Source organism: Lissotriton vulgaris, chromosome 11 (assembly GCF_964263255.1).
Source record: "Lissotriton vulgaris chromosome 11, aLisVul1.2, whole genome shotgun sequence".
NCBI classification, from domain to species: domain Eukaryota; kingdom Metazoa; phylum Chordata; class Amphibia; order Caudata; family Salamandridae; genus Lissotriton; species Lissotriton vulgaris.
This window is the reverse complement of record NC_141699.1, coordinates 176,064,053-176,084,549: the sequence shown is the minus strand read 5'-3', so window position 1 is coordinate 176,084,549 and position 20,497 is coordinate 176,064,053. Positions and strand designations below refer to the sequence as shown.

The 20,497-nt window shown below is 41.3% G+C and overlaps 1 protein-coding gene across 1 annotated transcript in view; it reads left to right on the top strand.

The window, feature by feature from the left end:
• HECTD4 (HECT domain E3 ubiquitin protein ligase 4) overlaps positions 1-20,497 on the top strand; it is a 2,691,195-nt gene that overhangs the window by 1,596,893 nt on the left and 1,073,805 nt on the right. The window contains exons 56-58 of the mRNA XM_086943079.1: positions 3,829-3,966; positions 16,137-16,273; positions 18,549-18,709. Coding sequence (XP_086799205.1) covers positions 3,829-3,966; positions 16,137-16,273; positions 18,549-18,709 — 436 coding nt within the window. The remainder of the gene's footprint in view (positions 1-3,828; positions 3,967-16,136; positions 16,274-18,548; positions 18,710-20,497) is intronic.

The following is a 20,497-nucleotide window of genomic DNA, read 5'->3' as shown; positions in this document are numbered from 1 at the left end:
TTTCTTCTTCAAGATTCTCCCTTGTGGCTAAGGAGTAGTCACCCTGCATCCGCAGGCACCATCCTAAAGAACACTGCGGTCTGCTGCAAGTCCTTCATCACGAATCCGACGACCCAGCTCGACGAGACCCGGCTTCCCTGGCCCCTCTGACCTCTACTCACCTCTACAGCCCAGCTGAGAACCGTGAGTGCGACGAGACCTCAAGGGACCGACGATCGCCAAGACTGCACGACATCTTTACTGCAAGCCCACCGTGTCCTCCACTGGTGAGTGCTTTGGGGTCCGAGAAGCCCCGACCCTGCGCAGCTCCAGCACCCAAGATCAGCCCCCCTGCATCTCCACGATCTGCGTGGGGCCCTTCTGCTGTTTGCTGTGCACCGCGTTGTTTGGCTACTAGCCGGCTGGCTTGTGGCCCTCTGAACGACGCCCAACGACTTCACGACTGCTGGTCTGGTTGCTCCAGGCTGGCCTTTGCTTCCTTCTTCAAGAGAGGCACCCCGGACCCTCCTGGTCCACTCCAGACGCCATTTTAGGTCCACCGCGTGGGCTTGAATTTGCCAAGGCTTTGTTGCCCAATCCTGGGTCCAGCGACGCCGACAGCTTCTATCTTCGTGGGACAGCTCGATCCTCCATCCTGGTCGCCGACAACGCCTCCTGGTCCGTGAGATCTTCGAGTCAAGCGTCACCCACTCACCTAGTCGAGGTGGCTACCATCCGGTGCCCTCCTGGTGCCCACTGACTACTGGCTAGTAGTCTCGAACTTGGTCCCCTCTGCTTTCAGGTGTCATCTATCTTCAAGATCCAGGCTTGGATCCGACTGAACTTTCTTCACTGGTCACCGGCCAGCATCTTTTCTTCCGGCTCCTGGTCCGTCTACGAGGATTCCCGACGTCTTTTCAGACCTATGCAGCTGCAGCCCCTGGGCTAGGTAACTTCGGCATTTCGGTGCCCCAGCATAGCCTCACTATCCAAGGGTCAGAATCTACTTTCGTTTTCTCCCTACCAGGTCGGGTTCGCCCGAGAACACTAACTTTCTAATTCCTAGCTACCATAGACTTTTGTCCCGCATCTCGCGTGAGAGTGCACACACTGCACCCGAGTCCCCTAGGCCTCCTAGACATAATCTAACGATTCCCTAGTCAAGTCCTAGCGATTCCAAAAGCTATTAGTACTGTACTTACCTGCTAGGAATTTCGCATTCCACTTTCAGAGTATATGGTTTTCCGTGCCCCTCGGGCATTTGTATATACTGTGCTAACTTAAGTATTTTTGTAAGAGTTTTGGTTTGTGCTTAGTACCCTGTCCTCATAAAGAGTACAGGGCTGTTGTGATCTTTAAATAAATAACTGTTTATTTTCATAACACTTGTGTGGTGTCCTTTCACTTGGTATTCAAGGGGTATATGTGTGGTAAACAGCTGGCTTAACGCGCCCTCTCGAGTCTTTAGCCTTAGACTGCTCGTATCCACGCTACTAGGATAGCTGGTCTATAAGGTTGACTTACAACCAATCATCAATAAGGGTTGCTGGACTGATACATAGTGTTCACTAGAATAGTGAGCACTGCATATCAGGCCACCTTCTCACATGCAGTACGTTTCCACCTTTGCCCTTCATTACGCCTTAGTGGGACCTCAGACTAGTCCTTGCATTTCTGATATGCTCTCCCTTTGAACCACTGCACAACTGTCCTCTCAGGCTCTTTACCATCAAGACGGCCTTCCTAGTGGCGATAATATCTGCCCAGAGGGTCAGTGAGCTTCAGGCTTTGTCATCCAAGCCTCTTTACTTGAACTTCTACCCAGACAAGCTGGTTCCTCGCACCAGAGCTTCATTTATGCTGAAAGTTGTCACTCCTTTTAATGTAGGCCAGTCCATCACCCTGAATAATTTAACACTCCGTCTCATCCCTTTGAGGAAGAGGCGCGACTTCACCGGCTGGATCCAAAAATACAGTTGTCGTTCTACATTTAACGGAGTTAAGTTGAGTTCCAGGTGGATGACCTCTTCGTGGGGTTTTGTCTTAGCAAAGAAGGGAAAGACTGTCCAGATAAATCATGCTCTGCATTAAGATCTGCTATAAATTGGCCAAAAAGCATCCCCCTGAGGGTTTGTGTGCTCATTCCACCCCAGCTAAGGCTGTGACCACTGCGTTAGTTCCAGCCCTGGATACCTGCCAGTCAGCAACGTGAGCTTCTCTACACACATTCACAAAGCAGTATTGCCTGGGCAGTCCGGTCCGTCGGAACATACATTTTGTTTGTTCGATCCTGCAGGACTTTCTAATGGGAAACAGTTTCACAGACCCACCTCCAGGGAGGTATTGCTTGGGTATTTATTTTAAGGTAAGGCAGCTAGAAATTTTTATCAGATAAACAAGTTACCTAAGTTCTGTAACGCCTTATCTGGTCTAGGCTCCATGTAGCCGCAAATTCCCTACCAACTCAACCACCCTCCCTGCTCTGCAAACTCATTACTAAGGACAGGGCTGTTTCCCCTTTCAGGTCCTTAGTTCTCCTGTCCAGTGGTCAATTTTCTTTGTGGCTCTGTGCTCCTGGCGTGGAAAGTCACGAAAAGAAACTGGCATCAGTGCGCTGGGGTGCCACCTACATAGGCACCACACACATCACTTTTGATGTGGATGACGACTTCATTCAGAGTCGAGCGAGGCCACTTACCATCCACTCAGGGGTACTGCTCACGAAACCTTCTAGGATCTAGTCTGATGCCTGGGGATAATTGTAAGGTAAGGAATCTGCGGCTACATTGTCTCTACCAGATCGGCATTACCGAAGGTAAGTAACTTGTTCTTAGAGGCATTCAAATGTAAGGTCTACATTCCAGTCCTGTATCTAAACAAAGGCACTATAATGTTGCCATTTATTTTTTATAAAGTATACAAAACATCTGCAGGAACATCATCTTGGTGTGCATATGATGTAAATGGCAGATTTGCTGATGTATAAACACATGTTGGGCATCAGTTTAAGGTCTTTGTTTTATATTAGACCTACTTTTATCCTCCAGGGGGACCCTATGTGCTTCTGTATGAGCTTTCTTGCTTTCTTTTCAGTTTTGGTTTTTATCTTGGTCTCTTTTTTTAGTTGCTCATTGTCTATCTTCTCCAGTGCCACTAACCTTCTTTGTTATGTATGTGTTTTGCAAAACAAAAAAAACCCATAAATCTTTGTCCATTCCGTACTTCTCACAAATGTAATAGTTTTGAATCAAGTGTAAATCTGTCAGGTTACAGGGTTAGGTGGAAAAAGAGTGGTGTGAGTTGTTGGTGGCTGTAACAAGGCAAGGTTAAGGTCGGGGCAGAGCCATGATAAACCATCTGAGAATTACTATTTAGTGAATATATCAGATAAACATCCTGCATTTCTCCTTCTGGGCAATGCAACCTGAACCTGCTGATGTAATTTGTTACGGTAAAACTCCATTGAATATTAAGATTCCCCTCATTTTTATTTACCTACATATCAATATTTTCCATTGGAAAATGACTGCGTACCTAGAAAACTGCTGAGTAATATATTCACAAAATAGCTTTCAATATACAGGAAATCAATTTGCATCTAAACAGTTTCTAGGTATTTTGATATATATTGGTTTCAACTCCTGACAGACATGTGAATAACTGTCATCAAAATAATTGAGTTTACACTTGTGGGACACTTTGCATTTAACAAATTCTCGTATAACAAAATATGGCATTTTCAAGATTCATAAATTAATAGTGTTCAAACACAAGCGAAACAATTGCAAGAAACATTTGTAATTACAGAAAGTAAACAATGAGTAAAGTTAAATATCTTATGCGTTTCAGGAATGGTCGACATAGCAAGACAAACAGTAGAATTCCTCTATGAAGAAAATGGTGGCATCCCAAGAGACTTGTATCTACCTACTATTGAAGATATCAAGGATGAAGCAAATAAATTCACAATTGATAAAGTTCGAAAAGGTATTGCATTCTTTTTGTATCTTGTTCAAACAGTTATTGTCTTTGTTAAATTTGATCTTTTCTGACCCAGAGTACAGTATGATACAAACACAAACCTTTTTCTTAATCCTTTGTTTTTAGAAAGGATCATACCTGATATAAATGTTTAAGAATACCTGTTTTGGAACAAATTTCATAACTGTTATAATTTCTATTGCTCCATTAATCAATTGGTGTACCATGAATAATATATGAATGTACTGAAATGTATTTTCACTTAAAAATGCAAGTTTATTTTATAAGTTACTAGCTTACCCGTCGCGCGTGGCTGCGATCTCAGAAGAAAGGAAATTTAAGGAAACTTGTTATGATAACATTCAATTTAAATTGTGTCATATTTATTGAAACTTATTCATTTTAATATGGAAAACATTTTAAAGTGTTGTTTTAATTGTGTTTATTTATTTGAGTGCTTGTGGATACACAGTATTTTTTTTTTTTCCGTCTGCTGCATACACAAATAAATCAGAAGGTTTTCCGACGCGTGAGCTGGCCAAATACAGTTGTCCATGTGAGAAGCACGGATTCTCCAAATGTAGTCCACACACTTGCAGCGATTGTCCTTGTGCTTTGTTGAAGGTCATTGCAAAAGCTTGTCACACCGTAAACTGTAAACGTTCAGTATTGGAAAGATTATGGGAGCCGGGGGGGCCGATATTTAACAAATGCTTCTTTTTTTGCCAGAAACCTTCGCGGGAGTGTACTCAACAACTTTTAACATTTTTTTTTGCCATAAACCTTCGCGGGAGTGTACTCAACAACTTCCCAAAATTTCATGGAGATCGGATGAATGGTGTAGTAATGCATAAAGGACAAACAGACATATTTTCGTTTTTATATATATAGATAATCCATTTTATTGGGATTGTCCTTAAAATTCTACCTATCAGACATTTTCACATGCTTTCAACATAATACATTTAGTTAATTTAAGTTATAGATTGCATGGCATGAAGTTTCATGTTCTAATGCTGGGCAGAAACATCAGCTTTGTGTTCTAAATTGCAGTCAGATTTTTTTAAATTGAAGAATCTTGGAGCGTGGTCTGGCCACGAAGGATGATGGCCGCCTGAAAGTGTAGCTCTGCTACGGGACGGGCCCTCGACGGAGACAGTGCCCTTCATTTCCCAGCCAGGCCCATCTCTGTCATGAATACGACATTCTGCTGCAGCGCTCCTACTTGTGGCTGACTTTCAGCCCGCTATGACCCTTTTTAGGGTTAATTCTGACATGAAATATTTTCCGGCCCGGCAAGCGTCACCTGGGCCTGTCACTGTCACAAAAGCCTCGGGTCTCGCGTAACCGGAGCGCCCCCCTCTGCTGCATTCCTGAGTGGGCTGCATCACCACAAAGTGACGGAAACTAGCTTTTTTCATTCCATGTTTTTTTAACTTTGTCCTGGTAAGATATTTCTTCACCGCATTCATGTGTGACTCCGCTTATGAACTATTGACCCTCTACAGAGGCAATTTTCTTTGAAATGGATTATATTTCCTTCTACCCTTTCAACCTTCGAAGCTCAGCTTTTACTGCAGTACCTCACACGTTGCCTTTCCGCGCTCCAGCTCACATCTGCTCTGTCACAGTTTCTCATTTAAATTCTTTTGAAAACAACTTTCCAGCTCTCCTTTGGCAATAATTCAGTGGGAATTATAAAGTATGGACCTTTTTTAAACCAGCCATCATTTTATATATATTTGTGACACATTTTCAGAACGCCTTTAGATGGAATGCTATTATTTATTAGAGGGGACACAATATTTTTTACCACAGTTTCTACGCCACCTAATGCAGGAAAATGTTTTTCTACCTTTGAAATATTTTCTGTGCGGAAATTCAGTGACGCAGTATATTTTTTCCCGCTTAATGCTCTCAACGTTCTGTCAGTCTTATACTGCACCTCATAAAATTCATAACAGTCTTTTAGACTAAATTTGGTAGTCTTTTTTCATCCCCATTTTCCAAGTGTATTTAATCTGTGCAGTATATTGAAGGAAAACATTTTCAGGTGCCTAACAACAAAAGCAGCAACAAAAATGCCAAACTGTCTTATTTTCTTGACGCGCGCAGTCGCGTAAAATGTCCGCTAAAGGTTCACCTCCATCCCCACCTAGCCCACCTCCAGTCACTTCCACAGCTGAGACAGGGGCAACTATGAATCGCATATTACAGGAAGTTTCATCTTTTAGCTGCCGCTTGACAGAGATGGGCATTAACATTTCTTCCCTTACATCTGAAACCAAGTCCATCAGAGCGGATATAGCACTTTTCCATAAAAAAACAGAAGGGCTGGAGCGTCGATTGACGGTAGCAGAGACTAAGCTTGACCTAATACATAACAGTGATCAAGACCTACTATTTATACGTAGTAAGCTTGTTGACTTGGAAGATCGCAATAGAAGAGACAATATTTGCTTTTTCAGATTTCCAGAGAAAATCGATTATTCCTATGTGACCTTCTTCCCAAGCTGCTTGGCATCACTTTTGACCAACCATTAGAAATTCAACGTGCTCATTGCATTGGTCCAATACGTAAATCTCCAAATTCTCGACCAAAACCCCTAATTGCTTGTTTTTTGCGACATGAGCAAGCCAGGCAGATACTAATGCTGGCACGCACACAGAGATCCTACATCTATGATGGTCATCAAATACAAATGGCAGCAGACTTCTCGAGGGAGACCAACGACAGAAGAAAGTTATTTTTAGGTCTCGCCTAGACGAAAGCAAAGCGAAGCTTTGCTGTCTAGGGAGACAACTAATGTCGCTGCTTTCCGGGGAATGTGGACTGCAGACTGTGACGAGCTTGTCCTCCTGGAGATTGCAGCTCGTGAGCGCGCACGTCACGTCGCCCTGCCTGATATTCCCATTCACACAAAAGCTCCCGCACGCATGCGCACATACACACTGCATACACACACACGCACCCCCCCTTTAACAGACACACGCGCAGACAGACACACGCACGCACAGACACACCCGCACACCCCACCCCCACTCACCCCTCCTCCTCCGCAACACACTCACCTGTTCTGGCGGACCGGGACTCGATCAGGAGCCCTCGGGGCTCCTCGGACAGTGGCTTCTCTCTCGCGCCGCGATGGGGGCCGGACTTCCGGTTGGGGCCGCGCTGCGATTGGCCGGCTGCCCAACCGCTTCCGGGTCGCTGCAGGCAGCGCGGCGGCCCGGCGGGAACTTGAAGAAACTCCCTGGGCTGCGGTGGTGAATAGAAATTCAGCTGCGTGCATATGCTCAATCAGTGGAAAACTTCGAAGCAGAATGCATTGATGTACAGGATAATAAGACGGACTAATTAATGCGTAAAACAATACGAGGAACATATTGAGGCCTGGAATAATGAGGAAAACTAATTGGTATGTGGAACAACGAGAGAAACCTATTGACAGGAAGCACAATGAAAGAAAATCATTGGCATGTGGAGCCGTAAGTTAATTATTGACATACGGACCTTGCATCTCATAGACATGTCGAACCGCAGCAAACTCATTGTGAAGCCGAGAGGGCTACGCAACGTACAGCGGAAGAATAGAAACGTAATGATTCGAGGCGCGCTTAATTAAAAAGAAACTCGATCGTATTGTTCAACAGTAACAGAAAGCAAAAAGTATGAGACGAGAGGTTTTCGGTAATGTATAGTGCATTACTAAGTTCTGCGTCATTGTGCAACAAATGATGCGCGGCACAGTAGGGTAACTCACTGGCATTTGGCCGAATGTATGGACTTTATTTATACGGGGAACAACAAAACAAACATAGCGCACTAACAAGAGCCGAAATTCAGTAATATGTGGCACGTGGTGAAACTGTGACGTGGTACAATTAGAGGGAACGATCCAGGTGTGGACATGACACAAGAATTGATCTGTGGCAGGATAGAAAAGACGAGAGGTTTTCGGTAATGTATAGTGCATTACTAAGTTCTGCGTCATTGTGCAACAAATGATGCGCGGCACAGTAGGGTAACTCCCTGGCATTTGGCCGAATGTATGGACTTTATTTATACGGGGAACAACAAAACAAACATAGCGCACTAACAAGAGCCGAAATTCAGTAATATGTGGCACGTGGTGAAACTGTGACGTGGTACAATTAGAGGGAACCGTCCAGGTGTGGACATGACACAAGAATTGATCTGTGGCAGGATAGAAAAGACTCAGGGATGCGGTAGACAGGAAGAGGAACTCTTTCATATGTGGCAGGCACAGCGCAAAAAAAGATGCGGTGTATATGTGGCAGAATACGTGCTACTCCTTTATACAGAGGGCACTTGAAGAAGCCTCATCAATTTGTCACGAGTGGAAAAGTTTCATCACTCCGGAATTATCGGAGTAATTCTGGTAATTTCTTGTTACTCTTTTGACGTGAAATTACTGAAAATTGTGCGATTACGCCTGCTTGCGTAATTCTGAATAAAAATCCCACCAAAAAACATTGCGAGCAGGAGCTGTTACTTGCTGCTTATATTAGTGTACTGTTACATTAAGTGCTATTTTCTTATCGCAAAATTCAATGTTTCAAGCTTTATTACAAATGTCACAAAAAGATGTTAATATTTCACTTCTGTTCTTGGATTTTCGTCACAATAAAATACACTAAACATAATGTTCACAAAAGTTATTTACAAAAGTTTAAGCTATTGCCATTATAAATTAGAATCACTTTTAAGTATTAATTATTCAAAAGAAATAAAAGCCATTTTTATTTGTAATATCAACACATGTAAGTCACGTAAATACAAAACATGTTGCATTACCAATGCTATAAGTGTCACATTTGTGAAAGTTATAACTATTGGCATTGTAAATGACAAAGCTATTAATTATGTTATTTAAAAAAAAACACATAAATAAAAAATTTGTCATTTACCATACCAATAGCTCCAACTTTCCTAAGGCGAGACCTATTGCATTGCAAATGCTTGTTTGTCAATGAGGCCACAATTACAGAAGTTAGACCTTAAGTACAGTTTGTTCGATCCTGCGCGTTTTTGCATTACTAAAAATGGCGAGTCCAGAGACTTCCACAACCTTGAGGATTTACAACATTTTCTTGACAACCTATTGATCCAGGATATGGATGTACAGCATGTTTCTCATGATCAACATTGTGATCAATCTGCACAATCTAAACAGTCAACCTACAACAGACATTGCAACATTGGTGAAGTTCGCCATAGAGGTAGAGACTTGGGTCGCCCTTTTCGTGCACGCGGAGATCAAACATCTACTTTGCAACCTGCGGTCACTTCGACACATGAACAACGTAGAGATAAGTCTTGATCTCCCTTGAAATCCACATCAGATGGTCAATAGACTTAGTTGACACATGTTATCCCCATAGTTGTATTTTCTGTTAATCCTCTATTTTATCAGGTCTATTAGCTTATGGAGCTGAGCTAATACTCAACTCTTGTGTTCACCTGTAACTTATTTTTCAATCAGGGGGACCAAACATGGGTATCATGAATTTTCCCTATTAAAACATGTCCACATATGCATTTAGGCCTTAGGAGGAGTTTTCTTCTCTCTTTGGTTTCCTGCTTTATTGTCCTGGCTAGTACTTACATCAATAATCCACTCTCCTGAGGGGGTTTGTACCCGTGGTGGTGCTGCAGTGAGCCCAGACCCGCAATTAGCAGTCCAAAGTGAAAAGTTGTAGGCTGTAGACCTACACAAATCTTGATTTTCCTTTCTATTTCTCACAAGGTATAGTTATTCTAATTGTATAATATTGTTGAGTCTCCTTTCTCTATTTCTATGTAGCTTTTTCTTTTTTCTTTTCTTACATCTTCCTTTTTTACTTTCTTACATTTTTCACTTATGAGTTTTGATACTGCACCCTCTTTTGTTTCTTCATAGCCAGAGTAACCATCCTCTCACCCTGTCCTATTCCCTTTTCTCAACTTCTTCTTATTGTTTGTTTATCGTATTAACTATTGATATCATTTGAATATATCCCATCATGACTAACACTCATCCTCTATCTGTCATTACATAGAATGTGCATGGTCTCACCCATTACATTAAAAGGAAGAAAGTCATTTCTTATTTGCAGTCCAAGCTTGTGGACGTAGCTTTATTGCAAGAAACACATCTTGATGAGATTGAATGTAACAAACTCAGTAGAGATTGGGTCGGAAGGTCATTCATAGCAGCATTCAAAAAAATGACTCTACCACTGCTAATCCTATCCATAAATGTGGAGTGGCAATTCTTATTCGGAGATCTCTTCCATTTACGATTTCCAAGACATGGTCAGATCCTGATGGTCGATATGTATTTGCTAAATTACGTATTGGGAATTCTTCAATCTGTCTTGGATCTATTTACTCTCCGATTGGCACTAAAAATCAATTTTCCTTCTATTGAATAGTCTTCTTACAGTGATAAATGCCTCACAATATCTTATTGGAGGGGACTGGAATTTGGTACAAGATCCCATCTTAGACAAAACGGGTGAGTGTGACAGGGTAAATGCAGCAGATAGGGCAATTTTAAAAGATTTGCTCTCAGATAACGGTTTGGTTGACCACTTGTTGCGTGCTTATCTAGGATCCTGATCGATACTGTGACCTTATGCCCCTATTCGGCTATAAATCCATTTATTCCCTATATTGGCATAACCGTTCAAGTGCGATATTCAGAAAGTCATCTCTGGCCTCACACGAACAGAGCCACATTCCAGAATAGTTCTCTGCCACTTCCTTTGCGACCAATTAGTGCAATGACAGAGCAGAAGTCACTATCTGATATTCCTAGATTAACACTCCGAGTTCTTCAACAAGATAAAAACTCAGCAAACCTGGAAATCCCCGCTTGCTGTGTTTTGATTAGTAATGGAACTCTAATGAGCAACTGATAGCGATCACTTCCTAGTGACATTTTTAGTTGACGTCTTATGTCCAGCAAACTTACGTCAAACCAGGCACCTGTCGGGTATAAATATTACCAACGTTGCCTTAAGCAATTGCTGGTGTCCCATTGCTGTTGTTAGCTGAAGCTAGCACCCTGTTGCTGCAGCCTGCTGCCCGTCGCCTGAAGCTGCTGATACCATTATCACTGCTAAAGCGCGAACGATGGTGTGGTGTAACTAGGAGCTGAACAGCCGTCCCTCTGCGAAGAAGCCCAGCAGATGCCAGCTACCCGCGGACGCTGTCCCCCCTCCTCCTCCTCGACGCGCTGAAGAGAGACGCTGTCTTTCTCCTGCAGAGAAATCCAGCTCCAGCATTTCTAGTCTGCCCTCGCGGGTGACTGGGATACCGAGTTCCCCCTGAAGGAGATGCCAGACCTCCATCATTCTATTCAGAGGTATGGTGTTGACTAAACCATTAGAAGAGAATTCTTGAAGCAAACCTTGGCAAAACCAACTTAACTTAAAGCTACTTACTTACTCCCCTCCCACGTATTAGGCTTAGGTCAGGTACACTGGGGTAGGCGTAGTTAGAAGCACCAGTTGAGTATGTTAGCCTAATGTATATATGAATGTATATATGTTTTATTACTTTTAAACCATTGTATGGCTAAGAAACCATATCAATGCTTTTACAGTATTATTTCGCAATACTTTTCTTACTGTACGTACTTTTTATCATAACAAGTCTTGCAATTGTGGCAATACATTTCTCTTGTACGAGAAGAAAGACTGTTCAATAAATGTTAACCCTTTATTGACAAACGCCCGTCTCTCTGTTCTCTACATATTGTGAAAGTAAACTGCACCAACCTGACTGAGTAAAATAACTGTCTATTGTTTCACACGACCCTAGAGATTGACTCTTGATCTGAGGAGCAAAGTTGTCATGTTGCACGGTTGTTGGAAAGCTGAATCCCTTCTTGTCTGTGCCAGGGAAGCTGATCACTTCCTATGCAGAGAAGAAAGTTTCCAGTGACCTCTGAGCTAGTTGGTAACACACCCAATTAAGTTTAGCATAGTCAGTAGAGGCCTGGAAGATCCGCACTTCTACGTCGATACTACTGTTTATGTTATTCCAATGCGCAGGGCCTAGTGGGAAACTAGGAACTACACTACACACTGGCGTCTCAGCCAGCCACAAGAAAAAGAATATACGTCGTTTTCCTCCTTACATGGCACATTTTCCCACTTAGATCATTTTCTTCTATCACAGAAAGCGGTTCAACTGGTCACAGATTCTAAAATTCTGGAAGAAGCATTATCTGTCCATTCTCCTGTTCTTTTATCTCTAGATTTAGGTTTATCAAAACCGGGGGGTAACCATGGCGTATAAGCATACAGAAATATAGGACACCCAGGGGTAAACTTCAGTTGCAATCCCACCTCCAAGATTATCTCTCTACTAATCAGGATTCTGTTACGTCTAGATGAACAGTATGGGCAGCAGCAAAAGCCACCATTTTAGGACAATTAATGCGGGATGCTGCTCTCATTAATAAGAACATTATTGCAAAACAAGCAGAATTCGAATGGGACATTCAGCATTATTCTCAATTATATATATCAGACCCTAATTTACAAAATCGCAAATTATTAGAGCAGACACGCATGTCCCTTAATGGTCTCTTTACATCTAAGGCTGAATATGCTTTGCAAAGAATGAAAGGAAGACATTACAAACAAGGAGCTGGCCAATTATTAGCTGCACAATTACGTCAGTGAGAAGCTGCTATGGCTATTCCCGCTATTCGATCGGTTCAAGGTGATATACTCACCAGGCCTCAGGAAATAGTTAATGAATTTGCCTCTTTTTACCAATCAACTTGACTTAGATAAGATGTCATCTTTTCTACAAGCGGTGAATCTCCCGCGGCTCTCTGATGATGCCAGAGTCTTGCTTGAGGGTAATATCTCAAGAGATGAAATTTCTACAGCTATCGCTGCTCTGCCTTACCATAAAGCCCCTGGTGAGGACGCTTTTCCTGCTGAATTTTATAGATGGGCTGGCCAGAATGTGATTGATACCTTGCATTCTAAGTTTCTTGAAGCTGATAAAGAATCATCACTGGGGCCCCTTTCCAATAAGGCAATTATTGCTGTTTTACCCAAACCGGGCAAAGATCCTCTTTCATGTGGTAGTTATCGCCCTATTTCCTTATTAAACTCTGATATTAAGATTCTAGCTAGCATCTTAGCGTCCTTTCTCCGAAAAGTGCTGCCCTCCTTGATACATAATTCTCAAGTGGGTTTTTTTCCTGGGTCGTTCCTCTCGAAACCATCTCCGTACACTGGCTCATACACTATGGTCTGCTAAACGTGTTCCAGAAGACGCCTTGGCCATTTCGCTTGATGCAGAAAAAGCGTTTGACCGCATTGAGTGGGAATATCTCTTTACAATAATGCACAGATTTGGGTTGGGCGACCAATTTATTAATAAAGTATGTTTATTATATGAAACCCCTCAGCTCAAGTAAATTGTGGAGGTTTTTTATCTACCCCATTCCCAATTCAGAGAGGTACGAGCCAGGGTTGCCCGTTATCCCCCCTTCTTTTTCTTTTAGCAATGGAACCTCTTGCTGCTGCAATTCGACAATCTGACGATATTACAGGTGTCCTTCTTCCAATTGGGCATTCTAAAATTTACTTATATGCAGATGACATTCTTCTTACTCTTACTAATTTACCCCAATCTCTCCCAGCTCTCCTTCAATTTATTAATGATTTCTCCTCCTTTTCCGGTTACAAAATAAATTGGGACAGAAGTGAAGTGTTTCCTATTTCGATTGGCACTACGAAATCAGCAATTTATGGATTCCCTTTTCACTGGCAATCCTCACATCTGAAATACCAAGGAATTTTGGTCAATAGAGGCTTGGAAAGTATGTTTGCGGATAACTTAGCTCTTTTATGCTCTCAAATGCAGAGAGATTTGGATAAGTGGAAAGCTCTAGGATTATCTCTATGGGGTAGAGTTCAAGCAATCAAGATGGTTACTTTACCAAGATTCATTTATGTTTTAGGCATGCTCCCTCTTAAAATTCCTTTAGCTACCCTTAGATCAATAGATTCCAAGAGGAAGCTCTTTATCTGGGGTTCAGCAAAGCCACGTCTTGCTGCGGCTAAACTAAAGGCCCACCAGTTATATGGAGGGATGGTTCTTCAATCCATTGAACACTATTCACTTGCCTTATACATTTCCCAACTCTCTTACTTTCTGCCAGGATCTAAAGACATTCCACAATGGGTCTCTGTTGAACGTCATCTTCTATCTCAGGACTCGGGACTATGTCTTTTATATAGTAGTGGCACTAGTTCTTCTGACCCTAAAAATCCGATCTTATTAGCTATGCACAGATCTTGGCAGAGGGGTCATCGCATACTCAGTTCAAATCCGCGAATTCATATGAAAGCTCCCCTATGAAACAACCCAGCCATTTGTATCTATGGTCACACTTTATCCTGGCCTTTATGGCAAGAAGCCGGCATTTATTCCCCAGATCAACTTCTTCATGATGGAGATTTAAAAACTTTCTCTCAACTTTCTGAGGAATTTAACCTTCCAACACAGTACTCCTATAAATACTTTCAACTCCAACAATGTCTGAAGAAACACATGGGATCCCCCCCTTGGTTGCTTCAGGTTTCTCCAATATTATTTTATCTACAATTATGGGAGAAGTTTAAGGGTGTGACCTCTGGTCTTTATAAAACTTTTTTACTTCCTCTATTTTCGCAACCTCTTTCCCATACTCTTCGGAATAAATGGCAATCCTGGTTATCTATTTCATATATGACTTCTGAATGGGACCAAATACTGGAAGAATTGCACAAAGGTGTTCGTGAAGCGCGGCTTAAAATCGGCATCTTTAAAATTCTTTATGATTGGCATTGGTCACCGATTAAATTATACAAAGCTGGTTTGCTATCACATTCTACGTGCTGGAGATGTTCCATTCCTGGTTGTGACATAGCCCATATAATTTGCGAAAGCTCACAAACAAGGTCCTTTTGGACTTTTGTTGGGAAAACCCTGAACTCCACGATGTCATTAATTTTACCACTTACATCTGCCGCCATTCTTTTGCATGATTTCCGTAGTTTCCCAAAACGTTCCAAGCCACAAATTCGCCTTCTTCACACTACATTGGCTACAGCCAAGATTTGCATCTTGCACCACTGGAAGTCTCCATCTGTATCTTCTCAGGAAGAATGGTTGGTGGCAATGATGCAGACAGCCTTGCATGAGCCCATAATTTACAATCTCCAGAACCAAGTTGACATCTTTCTCCAAACCTGGTCTCCCTTTCTGAAAACCAAAATCAATGATGATTCCAACCCAACTCTCTCTACTAATGTAAATAATCCAATTATTTAATTCACTATTCTATATTCTTCTTCTACACTATTTCATACTTTTACCTTCTATCTCCCCTCCCCCTATTACACTGGCTTTGTTTTGTTTTGTTTTGTTCTGCTTCTTCTTCCTTCTTTTGTTTCCTCTTCACTTTTCATATCATATTTTCGCCTTCATTTAATTTTGTACAACCTAATTTTATCAATCTTGTTATCTCTATTAAATCATTATTTTTACTTAAATATAAGACATATTCATACATTTTATATATTGTTATTTATTATGACAGGTTATGGAAGTATGCACTGTTAACTTCTTTCCTTGTTTTTATTACTATGTATACATTTACTAATTTATCTATTTATTTATCCATATCTCACTATTTATACATACTAATTTCTTATTTATCTTATTTATTATATTTATCCGCTTCTCTTTCTCATTACAAAATTTATTCTCTATTTGTCACTGATCTACTGTTTTATGAAATAGATATTTACTATGTATTTTTATTGTATAATCCAATAAAAAATGTAAACATAAAATAAATTGAAGAATCTTACATGTTTTACGTTTACTATTTGATATCTGGGTTTAATTGAGATGTGGCAAGAAATTCTGATTGCTAGCATAGAGGATATTAACTCTTGCTCAAAATTCCATGGTTAGATTTAAGAAAAAGTATTCAGCTAACAGAGTAATTTTATAATTGTATATAATTTTATACTTGCTTCTTGAATTGTGTAGCTTATTTACCTTTGTTTAAATATTCTTACATAATTTACTTGATACTTGTGACTCCATCTAAAGAGTAATGTCTCTTAAATTCTGTTTTCTTTGTTAGGCCTAACTGTGGTGATACGATCTCCTGACAGCAACAATGTTGCCAGCAGTTCCGTTGGGACAGCTTTGCCTAAATTTGCAATACGTGGGATGCTGAAGACATTTGCTCTACATGGAGTTGTTCTTGATGTTGATTCAGTGAGAAGTATAGATTTATATATACATATATGTATACGCACATGTGCATCCAGTTTGGGCTGGGTATTTCTTTTTATGTGTCACCTCTTTTTTTGCCGTACATGCTTAATGTCCTTTTTTTAAATAAATGTAGTTGTTCTGCAGAAATAATCAAGGGATAAGAGAATCTAGCTAGTCAAGCTCTTAGTGAAAAGTAGAGTTTGTATCTTAACCAAACGGAGGATTTAGATTTGCTGTTTTAGGTCTCTATTGCTCCCTTTTGCGATTTCTGAACTGCTTTATTTAATCTATTTCAGTTGAACAGAAACCTACCACTGACTTTTTCTTTTTTCATGCACTCTTTATCATTTATGGAGCATATTGTCACATTAGATTTCTCTTTAATTACAGTTTGAATGCGGATCCATTAAATATATTGTTTCACTTGTGTTCTCATGTATTAACTATGAAAACATTAAAAATATAGTTTTATCTCAGAATTGTTTAAAAATCCGTCCGTTGCAATCTTAGTGTGATTGGCAGAAGACTATGATGAGGTTGATTATTGTGGGTGTAGCAAACAAGTGTATGTCTAAAATAATCAATATTGAATCAGGTTAACTAAAGGAAAATTTTGGCTTGTTAACAAACGTTTTGGGAAAGTTGGTACTAATGCCTGTTGTTTACTAAATGCCTGAAGAGTGGGAAAGGATAGAAGAATTTAAATATGTGCAGTTGTTTAATGAGCCAGTCTGACAGCTTGTGTCCTACTCTTCTGCTTCAGAGTTAATGTTTCATGGCTTCCAAAAACCAACAAGACATTCCAAATGAGCTAGGTTTATAATTTCCTAAATATATTATCTTTATATTTTATGTTCTCAAATGCATTTACAAATTGAATACTTTTGGCTTCTTTAGTACATTTAGGGGGCAAATGCTGAGCTGAAACTGCTGTATGAGGTGCCTTTATTTGTAGAACTAAATGTAAACTTTCTTTTAACTCCTTTGACCACTAATATAATTTTCATGGTCATTCAGAAATGTAGACTGTCAGAATTGCAGAATAAATGATTCTGGAGCATTGCTGCTTGCCCTACTAAGGCAGCTGTAACAGCTTTAAAAAGACTCAAAAGAATTAAGTTATTTCGATTTAGATTTTATTGGAAAAGCAAGCTTAGTATAGTTTTCTCACCGAGTCTGTTGGTATGATTCTTCATGATTTTAACATTCTTTCCTATAGCAGAAGACCACAGTGCTCTGAAATGATTAGTTCAAAGAAAACCTGATTCAACATGAATTTATTTTTGCCTAGGTTAGTTCTTCAAAGTGAGTGTCCTTAGACAAACATATTGAAATTGCATATGTGAAAATTACTGACTACTCTTCAAGCCCCTTCACAGTAGCTATCTATGGTTACCGACTGGAGTGATTAAGATTTCTTGAATGAGAAATTAGGGAAATTTTATAGCAGTATAGGACAAGCGTGTCTGGGGTTTATAGCTCAAGTTGGGAGACTACTCTTTGTTAAGGTTAGGATAGCAGTTAGCAATGTGCGTATGCCAGGAATCTTGGATTTGTGTTTTGTAAATCATGTTTTGGTAGAAAACTGGGACGTCAGATTTATGTGATTAATACTCCCTCTGAAAACTTTCTAAGTCTACTTTGTTAGGTAGTCAAAGGCTTTAGTTTTATCCCTAATGACAATGTTCACACTTCTGGTTTTTCCATCATGCACATAAGGTTCAGGCCAAACATAATTATAAATCATGGTATAGATGCAGAGATGATGATAGCTGATACTTTCTGATTGGATTCTCTCATATTTTTACAGTTACATCTGTACTCCGTCCATTACTCAGTAATAGGCTACATGGTAATATCGCACACATTTTATGCAAGAGTTGTGTGCTTGTTTGTGTAGGTTCTCCTTATTTCTATGTTGTATGTTAAATAAGTAGCCCTCTTGTATATTTAACAGCAAAATGTCTTGCACACAAAATGTGCTCTTCTCGGAAATCTCGTCATAATTGTTATAATTTGGGTCTATGCTAGTTCTAAATGACATATCAGTAAACCCGTAAAGATTCTGAAATTAATGTCGTAAACAGTTATTTAAGATTTTTGCCTAGGGTAGGCTACAGACTTTTGAAAACTAGACATTTACTAAGATTCTCCAAGACAGCCAGGGAACTATAAAAGTTGTTTTGCATGTAGGTTCATTACCACAAATTGCATTAAGGCCAAACTCATGTAGTTTATGAAAGTTGTGTTCAAGTACTTAATTCTTACATTACAGGTCAATGAGTTGGTGCAAGTAGAGACTTACCTACGAAGTGAAGGAGTTTTGGTAAGATACTGGTATCCAATTGACATGCTGGAACGACCGCCTGTGGGATATAGGAGAACTGCAACAAACGGCCTGGTGACATTGGACAGCACAAATATCCAGATTCACAGGTGAATACTGAATCCATATATATGTACTAGCCACCATTCCACTACCTTCTCAGTTTTTGGAAATGGCTGCTGATGATGATATGTTATAAACTGCAGTCCATGCACCAGGAACTGGTAGTCTGCTTAGCTGTAGTTTTCAATCGCCAGGTTCCTAGCGGGAGGAAAAGGGTGCCTGTATCTTCATGGTACAATACCTCCTGTAGGAAGGCAAAAACTGAATTGCTTAAAACTCTCAAGGATGGGAGTGACAAACATAAAATCCACACCCTGAGACTCCAGTATAAGGAGATAATGAACCACACAAAGAAAGAGTGGGATATGGAAAGGTGGACCAACTTAACCTCCACCCTAGACTCCAGGGATGCACGCAGATTTTGGTCAATAGTAAGTACAGGGTCTGGAGAACCAAAATCTGCTATAGAACCCAATATTGAGGCTGGGGTCTGGGAAGATCATTTTAAAGCCCTATACTTGGCTGAAATGGGTCCAGATATGATGCCGGCTCCCGTAAATCTAGCTGTTCAGCCAGTTGAGTTGGAATTCACTCTAGAGGAGGTTTGCCACGTTATTGGGACACTTGCCTGTGGAAAAGCTCCTGGCCTCGACAAGCTCCTTGGTGATCTTTTTATGCATCAGCCCAGGATCTGGGGACCCGATCTGCACATCCTTTTTAATGCAGTTCTTAGAGGCATTGGAGTGCCCGGTACTTGGCTGGGAGCAGAGATAGTCCCAATATTTAAGAAGGGTTTTCCTCTGCTCCCAGCCAACTACCGGCCCATTAGCCTCATTGACGTTCCCCAAAATTTTTTCTCTAGGCTTATTTTGGATCGCCTGCTGGATTGGATGGAGGAACATGATGTCCTCAGCCCGTATCAAGCTGGGTTCAGGAGGAACACATCCACCATGGATCAGATCTTTCGACTTATTCTCCTATATTGGAAAACGGCAAAAATAGAGGGTGGCAGCCTCTACATGGTGTTTGTGGACCTCCGGTCAGCCTTTGACCTAGTGCCTAGGCGAAAACTTTGGGCGATGCTTCTGGAGTTGGGTGTTCCGCATGAAATATTGTGTGTTTTGATGAGGCTGCACGCAGGGAATTTTGCACAGGTCAGGTGTGGAAGGAATAGGGCGCTGTCTTCCAGATTCCCAGTTGGCAGGGGGGTGAGGCAGGGGTGCGTTTTGGCACCGACCCTGTTTTGCCTCTATGTAAATGATGTTATATCGCATCTGGATGCGGCCCCCAATAATGATGCCCCCAGGTTGGCTGGCAGCAGGGTGCCGGCGATCATGTTCGCTGACGACACCCTACTGCTTTCCAAATCTCCCTTGGGGATCCAACGTGTACTGGAAGGTTTTGTGGATTTTTGTCAATGTCGTTGATTGGAGATTAATGCGGACAAAATGACATTTATGATTTTTAATCCACCGGCATCCACCCGCCCTACGCCTATTTTGGGATTTGTAAGACTGGGGAGGGTACAGACCTTTCAGTATTTAGGGGTCACGATAAATGAAAATTTGTCCTGGGGCCCCCAACAGGTTAAATCGCAACTGAAATTGTCCCAACTGACGGCGGGAATCCTCAAGATGTCCAATACATAGTCTTTTAAACCGGTGAGGCCTGCGCTGGAGATTTACAAAATCCAGGCAAGGGCAGCTGCTATCTACGGTGGGGAGGTATGGGGGCACTCCAGCAGGCCCGAAATCCCCAACACAGAAACAAAATGTATCCGGCAGCTACTGGCGCTCCCCCAAAGCACACCGCTTCTTCCGCTAAGGCTAGACCTG